Source organism: Acinonyx jubatus, chromosome C2 (assembly GCF_027475565.1).
Source record: "Acinonyx jubatus isolate Ajub_Pintada_27869175 chromosome C2, VMU_Ajub_asm_v1.0, whole genome shotgun sequence".
Lineage (NCBI taxonomy): Eukaryota > Metazoa > Chordata > Mammalia > Carnivora > Felidae > Acinonyx > Acinonyx jubatus.
The window spans coordinates 49,203,009-49,216,254 of record NC_069384.1 but is presented as its reverse complement, the minus strand read 5'-3'; the positions used below and the strand labels follow the sequence as shown (position 1 = coordinate 49,216,254).

The 13,246-nt window shown below is 36.2% G+C and overlaps 1 protein-coding gene across 10 annotated transcripts in view; it reads right to left on the bottom strand.

Moving 5' to 3' along the window:
• The window catches only part of ZPLD1 (zona pellucida like domain containing 1), a 536,164-nt gene that overhangs the window by 22,482 nt on the left and 500,436 nt on the right, over nucleotides 1-13,246 (bottom strand). For all 10 annotated transcript variants that reach the window (XM_053220795.1, XM_053220791.1, XM_053220793.1 and 7 more), the window contains 3 exons: nucleotides 6,630-6,850; nucleotides 3,038-3,219; nucleotides 1,555-1,627 (listed from right to left, as the gene is read on the bottom strand). In XM_053220795.1, the coding sequence (XP_053076770.1) occupies nucleotides 1,555-1,627; nucleotides 3,038-3,219; nucleotides 6,630-6,850 (476 nt within the window). The remainder of the gene's footprint in view (nucleotides 1-1,554; nucleotides 1,628-3,037; nucleotides 3,220-6,629; nucleotides 6,851-13,246) is intronic.

Here is a 13,246-nt window from a genome sequence, read left to right as displayed (position 1 = left end):
ATCTGACTTCGACTCAGGTCATGATCTCAGGATTTGTGAGTTCGAGCCCCGCGTCAGGCTCTGTGCTGACAGCTCAGAGCGCGGAGCCTGCTTCGGATTCCGTGTCTCCCTCTCTTTCTGCCCCTCCCCCACTCTCAAAAATAAATAAACATTAAAAATTATTTAAAAAGACGCTAGAAAGTTTTTGAAGGATTATGTCTAGTTAACAATAGAGGAATACTATTTCTAATGATAAAAGAAGGACCCTCACAGCAAAGCTCTCAACAAATCCACGCTTCTAAAGTTTTATTTTCTGCTTTTCCAGTAAGGGAATAGTTTAATTTTACACACAAAAAATAATGGTGTCATTAAATACCATTTGGGCATGTTTTTTACTTTTTTAAAATCAGGAATTTTCATCTTTGTTTCACTCAGAAATAACCAATAATACTGAACCCAAACCAGTCACCTCAATTCTACCTCAGGGAGCTTACATGTATAAATCAGCAGACAGGAACTTTCCAATTTAAAAATACTGCTCAAAACAATAATAAATATCTGTTCATATTGGGAATGAATACTGGCACATATTTGCTGAGTATTATAGAACCAAGTAAGTTGGCAGTTTCTCCTTGCAGAGGAAAGTTTAGAAATGACAGAAAGGCCATCTTCATTCCAATACATTTTAATTTGTTGTTTAGAACTCAGTGGTGTCAGACTACAAACTTATAAACATGATTTTTTAAATGCCTTTGGAAAATGTCCTACTACAATATTTATAGCTCATTATATTCAAAGTATAAAGCACTGACTTTTAAATCAGTTGCATGAATTATAACTCAGTGCCATGATGACATGAATAATAATGTAAAAATCAGATTCATAATTTACCAAAATGTTGGTTGATAGATTGAAAAATTGATATTTAAATCAGGCATTTAAAATGTATGAATAAAAATTTTTAATCAACATGAAAATATCATTTGGGGGATTAATGTTAGAGTTATAAATAGAAATCCATGTATTTTTTACGTTTTCCTGCCACTGTCGATATTTACATGACAAGAGTTTAGACAATACTATGTAGTCAACCCAAACTATTTCAAATGTGACAGAATTGTCATCAGCCAAAATCCATTTTGAAAATATTAACACATTCATCACCAAGCGTGCCCTCAAGAGAAGTAGCATTTGGACTTTTCCTATCTTTTTATCACAAAAATATTACTGCTAACATCTTGACCCTGACTATGGCTCAACACACACACATACACATACACACACACATGCAAATAAATATATACATATAAACGTAGATAGACACTTGCAATAACTATGTAGAATCACATTTACAAAATAAAATCTAAGTCATTTATCAACTTTTAGAAAGCAATGGAGTTTTTAGTATAGCTTTATCACTAGGATATATAAAAATGGTAGTAAAGGTGGATAAATGTTACCAAAGTATAACGGGGTTAATGTGGCCTTTGGTAGATTTTGATATAAAATCCATCCACATAAATGGCTCCTCAGTATGATGAGAGAGAACATAACATCCGTCACCCAACAACTTACATTATAAAGGAGCAGGTTCAAAGTGCTGACAAATGTACCATTGTTCTCTCTCACAGAAATAGCAGCTGAGGATCTAAAACAGATTTAGAAAAAGGAAAGCATTGATAGATTTTAAATTAAAAGTTTCAGTTATACCTTAATATTAGATTTAAGGCACTAAAACTCTTGAGTAAGCTTGACATACTTTTACCTAGGTCTGGAGTAGGCACACGATTTAAATCATTGAACGTATCAAAAAGCAAAAGAGACCAAATAAAGACAAACTGTTCTTTATGATATTTTTATTTATAAAGGCATTATTTCCATTTTGCATTATATATATGAGACTTTAAAGAAAAATGTCATTCCAATATAATTTGAATCTGAAACAAATACATTTTCATCAATCCCATTAGAAGTCTCATAAGATCAAGGATTTTGTTTTACTTTTTTCACTGCTGGAACATTGCATGGCACATAGTAGGAGTATAATAATTATTTATTGAATAAATGAATGAATTTCCATATACACCGCAACTCAGGAATGTGTTTACTGGGAAAGTAAGGTGGAACAGAGTGAGATGGTGACACCCTCATGGCCCACTTCCCTTTACACCTGTATCCTTTTGACTCAAAGCCTTTCTTTTCTTGTTTTCCAAGTCTTACTTTTCACCAAGATATTTATCATCATTGTGCCATTGAAACCAGCTGTGACTATTTTTTAACCGAAACAGAATGTGGCCTCCACATTCCCTCATGACTAAGATTAAACAATAACTACACCCTTGTGATAACAAACCCTAGAACTGAGAAGAGAAAGTTTTCACTCAATCACCCCACTTTATCAAAAATATTTGACAAATCCAGTGACTCTGTTGTAATGTGGATATAACCCTGTCTTGGAGTATGTCCTCTGGGAAAAATGAATCAATACATGACTATAAACAGTCCATATCTGAAGTTCCTGGGCTCTGAGTGAGGCCACCTTTCTTGGGGGACCATCAGCACCTATGCAGCTGACACCTCAGCAAGAGGCACAGAGCCCCCAGATTCTGAGGCAGCAGAGTCCCACAGTGAGAGCATCTGGCAGAGTCTGAAGCCAAGCAGGACCCAAAAATGCAGTGACTGTTCTATCCACTGGAAATGGTACACCTTCTGGACTGCATAAGCACTCCAGTGCTTAGGCAATTAGTGTCTTTGGCAATTCTGAAGGGAGTGAGGAGAACCCCCAGGCAGTCATTTGACTAGTTGGAGCCAGTTTTAATTTGGGGGAAAATATATACATCTGATCTGTTGATATGGGTCATAACAATGTTAGATGATAGATAGATAGATAGATAGATAGATAGATAGATAGATAGATAAGGACTTAATATAGTTTCCATTACCTTGAGTTTGGCTATTCTCAACAAATCCTGCTATCTTTATAAATCCGTTCAGGAAAAAAAAAAATGACTCAAATATAAAGACAGAATGTGAAAGTAAGAATAGAACTTGAACTTACGAGGCAAGCTGGGTATTATTAACCAGGTATTCCAATGGATAACTACAACTAAATTTGTAAAGAAGCCCAGGTAGATAGCTGATGATTGTTGGTGGGTCTGGAGTATCAATGTATCCCGAAATATTTCCTATTTGTACTGAAGTTGAATTCCCATAAGCACTGACTCCAGGAATTGTGGATACCTGTTAGAATGGTAGATCAAGTTCAATGATTAAATAGCTATATATAAATCCAGGCATTTCATATGCAAAATAAAACATTAGACTAGATCATTTATTTCTTTTTAAAAAAATTTAATATTTATTTACTTTTGAGAGAGACAGAGTGTGAGTGGGGTGGGGCAGAGAGAGAGGGAGACACAGAATCCAAAGCAGGCTCCAGCCTCTGAGCTGTCAGCACAGAGCCCAACGCAGGGCTCCAACTCATGAACCATGAGATCATGACCTAAGCTTAAGTAGGAGGCTTAACCGACTAAGCCACCCAGGCGCCCCTAGACCAGATCATTTCTAGCATCTGTTTCAACTACAACATGCCATGGCTTTGAGATTATATGCACATAATGCTATTTATAAGTGATCAATATTTCTTTTAACTAAATGAAACTTCATATTCACCAAAGACACTTTATTCATATTTCATAAGTAAGAAAGGAGAGAGAGTACATGTTCAGAGTGCTACAATAAGTCATTTCAAAATGTTCACCGGTAGAGTCCAAATTCTGTGGCATGGCTTAAAATATTCCTGTTAACCTTATCTTGATTCCCACTTTCGCTTCATATCCCTGTAATCACACACTTGGTTAACAATGTCCCAGATGCAGGGGCGCTTGGGTGGCTCAGTCCCTTAAGCATCACACTCTTAATTTTGGCGCAGGTCATGATCTCACTGTGAGTTTGAGTCCTGAATCGGGGTAGCCTGCTTGGGATTCTCTCTCTCCCCCTCTCTCTCTGCCCTTCCCCTGCATCTCTCTCTCTCTCTCTCTCTCTCTCTCTCTCTCTCTCTCTCTCTCTCTCTCTCTTTCTCTCTCTGTTTCAAAATAAATAAAAACATTTTTAAAAATTTCAAAAAAAAATGCCCCAGCCAGTCACAAGGATCTCGTTAAGGCTTTGCACATGCTTTCTCTGCCTCCTTTCTCCCCTGCTTCACCATGATGTATCCTACTCTTTCCCTGGGTCTCATCAGCTTCCCTAGGAAACCTCCTGACTGTCCTACCGTAATGCTCATCTCCATCGTAGGAGGAGTCACAGTGCATGAGCGGTCTCTTAAACTGGCAGTCCCCTTCACCATAATCAGAACTCTTTGTGGGTAGGGGATCCCCTTAGCCTTTGCCTTTGCATGGTCAGCAACACACAGTGACACCAGCAGCTTGGGGCCCCTGAGATAAATTTTGAGCAAATGCATTAAGGTCACAATTTTTTTTTTCTGATGTGACCATCTGAGGGTCTTCCTTTGTGGTACATACATGGAGATTCTCATCCCCTCCCAGGGTAACAGTTCATAGACAGGTTTCAAGGGGATGAACTCCCAGACTTTATATTAAAATATTGTCCATATGTGTATTTTCCTGAGACTGGATTATTCAATCCCACTAAGATTTAAGAACCACCATTTTAGGAATAATCAATAATGTTCTTGACTTTCATAATAATGTTGTTGGCCACCATTATAGAAATAATAATGTTCTCGACTTTCATAATAACACTCTATACTTTTCATAGAATACAGCTCCTCCCATTACATCAACTACAGTATGATGCTCAATAAATACTTTTAGCAGATATTATGGAAACCTATAATACTTACTTTTCAACAAGAGAATAAACTTTATGCGTGAACCTGGAATACATAGGCAAAGCTGAGGCAATTATCTAGCTAATTCATGAACAGGGCCAGAATTACTATAATTGTAACAATTTTTTTATCCTAATCCAGTGACGTAATAGTCTACTTAATTTTTCCCATGTAGGATTGTCCTTGGAGCAAACTCCAAAGCTGGTGACGTCTATGAAAAAATGAAAATATATGCAAATCTTCCCCTCCTCTCACATTTGCCTGACTGGCTAGCTAAACATACCAATTCTTTGAAAACAGAACAAAACACACGTACACATATGTAGCAACTCTTATACCTAAATCATTCAACTTTTTAAAAAAGTAAACAGCAGGTGTGCACACACACGCCCACACATGTGCACACATACCCAGATGCTTTGCCTGGCATTTCCCCTGAATTGTTTTCTTGGTAGCAGGGCAAGACTTAAATCCAGAGAACAAAGTGCCATGAAGGAAAGACCCCAGGGTACGGTGGGAGGAGGGAAACTCTGTCTCTCCACGTGGGTTCCTCCTTTCACAAGGAAATACAGACATATAATAACCAGCCTGTGTCACACTCCCTCAGGCCCACCTCATAACCTCTCTGTGCACAACTCAGAGAGATGAATAAATGTTTTTAATAAAAAGAGTCAACAATACTCAAGCTGCAGGCTTGAAATGGTCATGGGCACAATATTCTAACTACCCTCTGGGAAAAGATAAAGAAGGAAATCAGAGAAATCTTTTTCCTGTCTCCCATCCCCCATCAAGTCTTAGAAACCCTGTCCTTAGAGAAATTAAGCCTTCCTCTTTAATCCCAAATAATAATTTATTAAGAGGAAAAGCCAGTTTCTCCTTATTCACTGTGCTAAGTGGTCATGCTCATTGGATCTCCTTTTTGTCTGTGCTAAGATTTACCAATAAGAATATATTTAAACAAGCAAAATGAAAAATAGTGCTCAATTAATTTCAGTGTAACACCCCTCAAATCACAATACTTATACTTCAATTAATTTTAATTCTTGGGAGAATCAATTCCTTATTCAATTCCTGTGTGTGTGTGTGTGTGTGTGTGTGTGTGTGTTCAATGCAAGCATAAATAATGAATCACATAGACTAGTGACTCTGTTTGGGGATGGAAATATTTGATTTTCACAATGACTAGAGATATTTCCTTTTCTGAACAATCTACTGGGATTTCATGAGTAAGACTGAGTATGAAAAACATTTTGAAATTCAAAGGACAGTCCCACACAATGGAGAATATCACACCGGAAATGCTGACAGCCCTCTTTCACATGACACTGGTGTGGATCATTCCACGGTAAACATGAAACCTAGGAGAGTCTAGTCTTCCCATTCTATATTTCATCTTTTTTTCTGAATGAGGTCACTAAGAGGCAACAGGCCAAGGGACCCATTGTCTAACTCACTGAAGCAAACAATTTCTGCATGATAAGACAGTTCCATAAAAAGCAGGAGAAACATAGCTAATGATAAAGTGTAGAGAAATATTTATCAATGTCACTCATACAAATAATGCTGTTTAGAGTAGTGTAGCTGATCTCGAGCCCCTCTACTGCTCAGCTACAATAAGGGGAACTATCACTGGAAAATAAAATTGTATGTTTAAAGCCTCACACAAGCAACGGAAGTGATTTGTTCAGTTTTATTGGAATTTCTTCCTGAAAGACAGATTGGGCTTCTGATGATTTCATGAAACGGGGAGAGATTTTTGTTGTGACAACAAACCTAGCACAGGATTTTACACTCATCTTACCACTAAGTTGTTTCCACAGCCCTCCAAGGTGCTGAGATTGATGATGAAAATGACCACCGCGGGAAAGGTGTTGTTATTGATGAACCCCCTGCAGTGGGAATCCCCATGCCTTCCGTTCAGTGCCAGATCTGTTTCAGAATAACCCGAGAAAAGTACTGTGCAAAAATTAATCTTCATTGTAATGGCCTGCACCCCACAATAGACATTGATGTCTCTTTCAGCTGAAATAAAAATATATAGAAAGCAAATATTAGTCACAAAAGCACAGTGCAGGATACAAGAATAACTATAACATCCCCTAATGTAGTTACTCATCTCCTCAGCCTGTTTAACTCATTCCTATGTTTGAATACACCATGATTCAATGTGAAGGTTGTTAAGAGAAGTAGCCAGGGAAAATAGTCTTAGATTTAGCTATTTAGGAGTTATAAAACATCTCTGTTTCTTTGTGTTTGATACACAGTAGATTTGCATTAAATGTCAGTTGAGTGTTACAGAATGATTAGAGAACTGAAGGGGCAAAATCAGGTTTGCAGAGAAAATTCAGAACCAGAGTAATTATCTGAATTATTCAGATAACCTGTCTAGAGTAGTAAGACTCACTGCAAGTGGTAAGTTTTCCCAAGTATAAGGAAGAAGCAGTTAAAATCCCTCATAAGCCATATTGCTGAGCATTTTGGTGTTTTGTAAGCCATCTTACCCAGGATGGAGAAACATAAGCCATCCGTCAGAATTCCATTTTATTTTGCCTATATTAAATTACTCTAGAGAGAAAGGAATGAAAACAAATGTGCTGATACTACAAAAAACATGCATAGCGTGCTTTAAGAAAGATTTGCCAGTGACTATGCCAAAATAAAAGGAATGAACTATGCATGGAAATTTAAAACATCATTTTCCCAGTTTCCATGACTATTCTATGAGTTATCAGGTCTGTACAGGTGAGCATACACACATACACATACACACATACACACACACACACACACACACACACACACGTTTTCATACCTCTATGTAGTTATTTTTCTACATGTAATGAAGAAAATATATGCAGCAAATGGAGAGGTTGGCTGCTAGGCAATTCCCCAGAGGCAGAAACTTACTTTGATTGTTTTTGCTATCTGTTACAAGTTGAATCATGTGCCAAAAGATGCAGTGAAGCCCTAAACCCCAGTATCTCAGAATGTGACCTTATTTTGAAACAGGGTCATTGTAGATGTAATTAGTTTAGATAAGGTTACACTGGAATAGGGTGGGTCTCTAATCCAAAATGACTTGTGTCCTTATAAAAGGAATGCCATATGAAAAGACAGAGACGTAGGAAGGATGTCATGTGAAGACACAGAATTGAAGTGATGCATCAATATCAAAGAATGCAAAGATTGCCAGCAAATGACCAGAAGCTAGGAACAGGGAAGGAAGGATTCTACCCAGAGCATCAGAGAGAATATGGCCCTGCTGACACCTTGATTTTGAACTTCTGGTCTCCAGAACTATGAGGCAAAACGTTTCTGTTTGAAGTCACCCTGTTTGTATCACTTTGTTATGGCAGCCTTAGGACATTAATGCAGTAAGCTTGCCACTTTTTAACACTCCATTTTACCACTTAGATAAAGAATCAAGGGGTGCCTGGATGGCTCAGTTGGTTGAGTGTCCGACTTTAGCTCAGGTCATGATCTTACAGTTCATGGGTTTGAGCCCCACATCGGGCTCTGTGCTGACAGCTTGCTCAGAGCCTGAAGCCTCCTTGAGATTCTGTGTCTCCTTCTCTCTCTGCCCCTCCCCAATTTGTGCACTGTTTCACTCTGTCTCTCAAAAATAAATAAATGTAAAAAAATTTCTTTAAAGAATCAAAAATAAGCATCAGATTTTCTAAATGTGGATACAAACAAAACAAAAACCGACTAAGCTATTTGGAGAAATAAATCTGTTTAAAAAAGAAAACAAGCAAACTAAAAGATGATTTTACTAAATTAGACGATGTTCACCTAAGTAATATGCAAATATCATTCAAGACTTTTTGGCATAGAATTAATTCACTTAAATACCACAATTCTAATCTAAGGGTAAAAGTGTTCAACAGTATATTTCTTTGGAGTATTCATTCTCTATGGCGGTTTTTGATGGCTAAGTGAGTTATATTTTGAAAATGTGAATAAGTAAAAATGAAAATTTCTATGTTTGGTTATGATTTTAAGCTCATTACAAAAGAAAGAAAATCTTTTTCATGGTTAAAGGTAGAGAGAAAGATGGAAAATCTTTTTCATGGCCAGAAGATAAATATTAGCCTAATTATTATAGAAAACTTCAAGCAATATTCCCTTCATAGGTGAATTCATTATGAAGTACAGTAGAGGAAATAATAAGTACTACTTAAAATTGGGAGAATATGTCTATCAGTTTTCAGCCACATTAGCTGTTTAAATACAATCATAACTTTTAATGATCTTTACTAAAATAATAGAGTTCATTTTAATAAATGTTTGAGTGTTTAGAATCTTCAAATTACATAATATATATAGACATATGTATATATGTCTAGACATATATATATGTATATATATGTCTATATATATGTCTATATATATGTATATATACATATATACATATATGTCTGTATGTACATATACATATGTCTATATATATGTATATATATATGTTTATTTATTTATTTTGAGAGAGAGACAGTGTGTGCACACACATGTGAGCTGGGAAGGGGCAGAGAGAGAGAGGGAGAGAGAATCCCAAGCAGGCTCTGTGCTGTCAGCACAAAGCTCAATGTGGGGCTCAGTCTCATGAACCATGACCTGAACCAAAATCAAGAGTTGGACATTTAATCGACTGAGCCACCCAGGCTCCCACATCTTATATCAATTGACTGCTCTCCATCTATATGCTATTCCTTGGCTCATGCCACCATTATCTCTTGGCCTAGAATATTATATTAACTTCCTAACTGGCTCCTTTATTTCTACTCTTAACCCTCTCTAATTAGCATAGCTGTTAATACATGAATCTAATCATGTTGCCTCTCCTCAAGTCTTCAAAGCTATTCATTTCACTCAGACCAAAATTCCAAATCCAACCAAGTCCTCAAGACTCTCCATGATCTGCCATCTTCTTATCTCTGCATTCACATCTCTCTCCCTACTAGTCCCTTGCTCCCTATATTTGTTTCACTGAATTTTTTTTTCAGTTTTTTAAATGCATCACAATGAGTGATGAAAGCCAGAGTAGCTGTTACCTCCTGGGGTGGAAGTGTCTAGAATAAGAGAAACAAGAAAAATTTGTGGAGTGATAAAAATTTTCTCTATCTTGATCTGGTTAGTAGTTACGTAAGTACATTCATATGTTGAACAATTGCAAGGTGCACCCTTAAAATTGGTGCATCTTATTTTATATAAATTATTCCTCCACAAAATGCTGTGAGCATTTAAAAAAGCCTAGTACAGATTTGCACAAGGCCATTAATTCTCTTTTCTTTGCTTAGGATGTCTTCATACCCCCAGTCTTTGTGTAATTAACTCCTATTTATTCTTCATGTCTTGAATTTCATTGTCTTTTCCCCAAAGATTTTCCTGATCCAAAATCTAAATTATGTCACTCCATTATGCTGTCATATAGCCTTAAAATCATGTATGTGTTTGTGTACTTGTATATTTATCTTCTCTATATACTGAAAGTCCCAGAAAGAAGGAAGCTATAATATTCATTGATGTGAGTAATGAATTACTTAATCACATGAAATATTGGAACAACAGACTACACTGAGGATTTACAAAGTAGTGGTACTTATTCTCAGATCATAGTCCATAAGAGGAAATAGTCATGACCCAGTTTGACAGAAAGATTGGGCAGAGAGCTATGGGGTAGTACAGAAAGTGAACCTCACCTAGGCCAGCTGGTTAGGAACAGCCTCTTGGAGAAGATGCCATTGACCTGAGTTTTGAAGTACCAATAGGAGTTAGTGATATAAAGGAGTAGAAATTTTATAACACAGAGGGGACAGTGTGAATAACGATACAAGTGCGAAATATGCTGAAGCCTGGTTGAGAGCTGGACAATTCTGTTGTCATTAGAATTTAAAATACAAAGGAGGAAATGGTAGAAAATGAGGTCAAGTGGCAAACACAAGGGCAAAACCACAGGAAACCTTTTCATACAAAATGGTCTCTGTAAGATAACAAAATATCTACCTCAATGTCGATCAAATCTTAGCTTCCAGGGAGTTCACTAAGAACTCTCTTGATGTCCAGTAGATAGGGAATTAGTATCACTGCATTACATGTAATATCACAAATGTATTGAAGTGAATATATATCATTAAATACTTTACAAAGGGGAAGTATCATTCCCTGTAATTTAAACCATCTAAAGACTTCAGCTTCTTCACCTTTGAGAGGAATTAACTGATACTTAGAATAGCTTCATAAATGGCAAAGATGACTTTGTCCAGATGTAGAGCTCTCTTCAGTTTTCTGTGTTTAACTAAAGGCTTGTAACTCCTGAAATGGAACTGAATTTGCTACAAGCTGATCCCACTAGGAGATATGATAACAAGAGAAACACTTTTCCCAGTGTAAGAAAAGAGATCTGTTCAAATCCATCCTAACCCAGTTTTCTAAAGACTTTTCACTGTCCCTTCTGAGAAACACATTTTTTCCTGGTTGTAGATACTAAAGACATCCATTCAGCACAACTTTTTCCATTTGTGATGCTTTGAGGAGGGAGAAGAGATACTTTAAGTTGCTGAAGGGCAATTTCTGCCAAAAGAAGACAAATTTTTTCCTCAGAGTTAGTGAATAACAGTTGTTCTCAACAACTAAATTTTTTGGAGCCTTTTTATTGTCCAACCTCTGGACTGAGTTGGTATATCCTTTTGAACAACACTGGAGTATGAAGCAACTCAATGATTACAAGTTAAAAACAAAAATATCAAGAAATAAATACCTTTAGATTTTTGATTTTTAGTGTTTTGTGTTTAAACATACAAAGCATTATTAAAATGGCAGGCCGGCTTAGAGCTTATATGCAGTTATACTGCCAGAATGGCTATTTTTCCCCTGATGTTTTAAACAAGTTAAGCGTTTCACAAGACTAAAAAAATGCAGTATTGAATCGAATTCAGGTAAAAAAAAGAAGTGCTCTGCACTTCTCTCACCTATCAATCAGGCAATGAGATTATCTCACATTTTTGAAAATTATGCAAATTTTAAATATCCTGTCGCTGTCAACTATCTCTTACCACATAAAAAAATGTGTCCAGATTTGGAGTTGAGAGAGCATTGTTACCATATAAATGGGAGTAAAGAAAGGATGAATCCAATTATCCATATGAATAAAAATCTCGTTCTACTTCATTCCCAATAAAGTTCCATTCCTAGAAAACCTAACTACACTTTTCCCTTTAGGCACAATCACTGACAATATATTTGTAGCATATAATTCATATATCTAACAAGTATATCTAACTTTGTTCTTTTCCTCAACAGTTCGATACGCAACTAGTTTAATTTCAATGGCATATAGATGAGACTAAAGATCCCCAGCTTTTGATAGACTGAATGATTTTCATCTCATCTCAATACTGTTGAGACCTACATTTCTTTAACTAGCATCAGAATATTTATTTTAACATTTTCTAATTGTTACCTCGAATAATCAGAGCACAGATCAATACAGTTGTTCAAATAATTTGTACACACATATTCTACAATACAAATATGGCAACACCCCCAAAAATTGGGCTGTAGACTGGTACTCAGCCCCACAAAGCAGTGGCTCAAAATGTTCTAACCTGAAATGTTCTAACCCCTAACCTGAAAATGTAAAAATCTGCATGAAAATCAGCAACTCTGGGGTCAGTGCATAATATTAAAAAAAAAAAAAAAGGTGAAGTACACAGGAGTTTAAAACACAAAATCAGTGCCATCAGTTTTATACAAGCTGGAGGCTATTGTTCCTATTTATTTTCAAGACCTAAACTACATGCCAGTTCATGTCAACAAAGTATTTTTAAAAACCATTTATTGTATACATATTACATGTCAGTCTCTGTACTAGACTCTGAAGATAAAGGCATTAGTAACACTCCTTTACTTCAAGATGCTCATGTTTAATTCAAGGAGACAGAAAAACTAGACGATTATAATGCAGCTTACTACAGATTAGGCTTATATACCATATTATATACAACCTTGTGTCTATAAGGGAGGAGTGCTTGGAAGGGATTGTTGAGAAGAAATAAATTCCAATGGTCTAAATTCTATAAGAAAATGATTAGATGATGGCATGAATGGATCTCAAACTGATACTCAGATTTCTAGCTTTAGTGGGTGACTAGATTATTTCCTGAGATAAAGAATGCAGGAAAGAAAAATGAAAATCTCAGTTTTTGAGAGGCTGAGGTATATGTGGGACACTCAACAGAAATGTACAACAGGTAGTCAGAAATAGGAGTCTACTATTTGGAGAATAGAAAAGAGTGAAAAATATAAATTTAAGAATACCAAATACTCAACGTATCACTCATAAACAATAATAATAGATGAAATACCCAATGATAGAATTCAAGTAAGAGGAGAAATAAAAGCTGAAAACAGAAAAATAATATA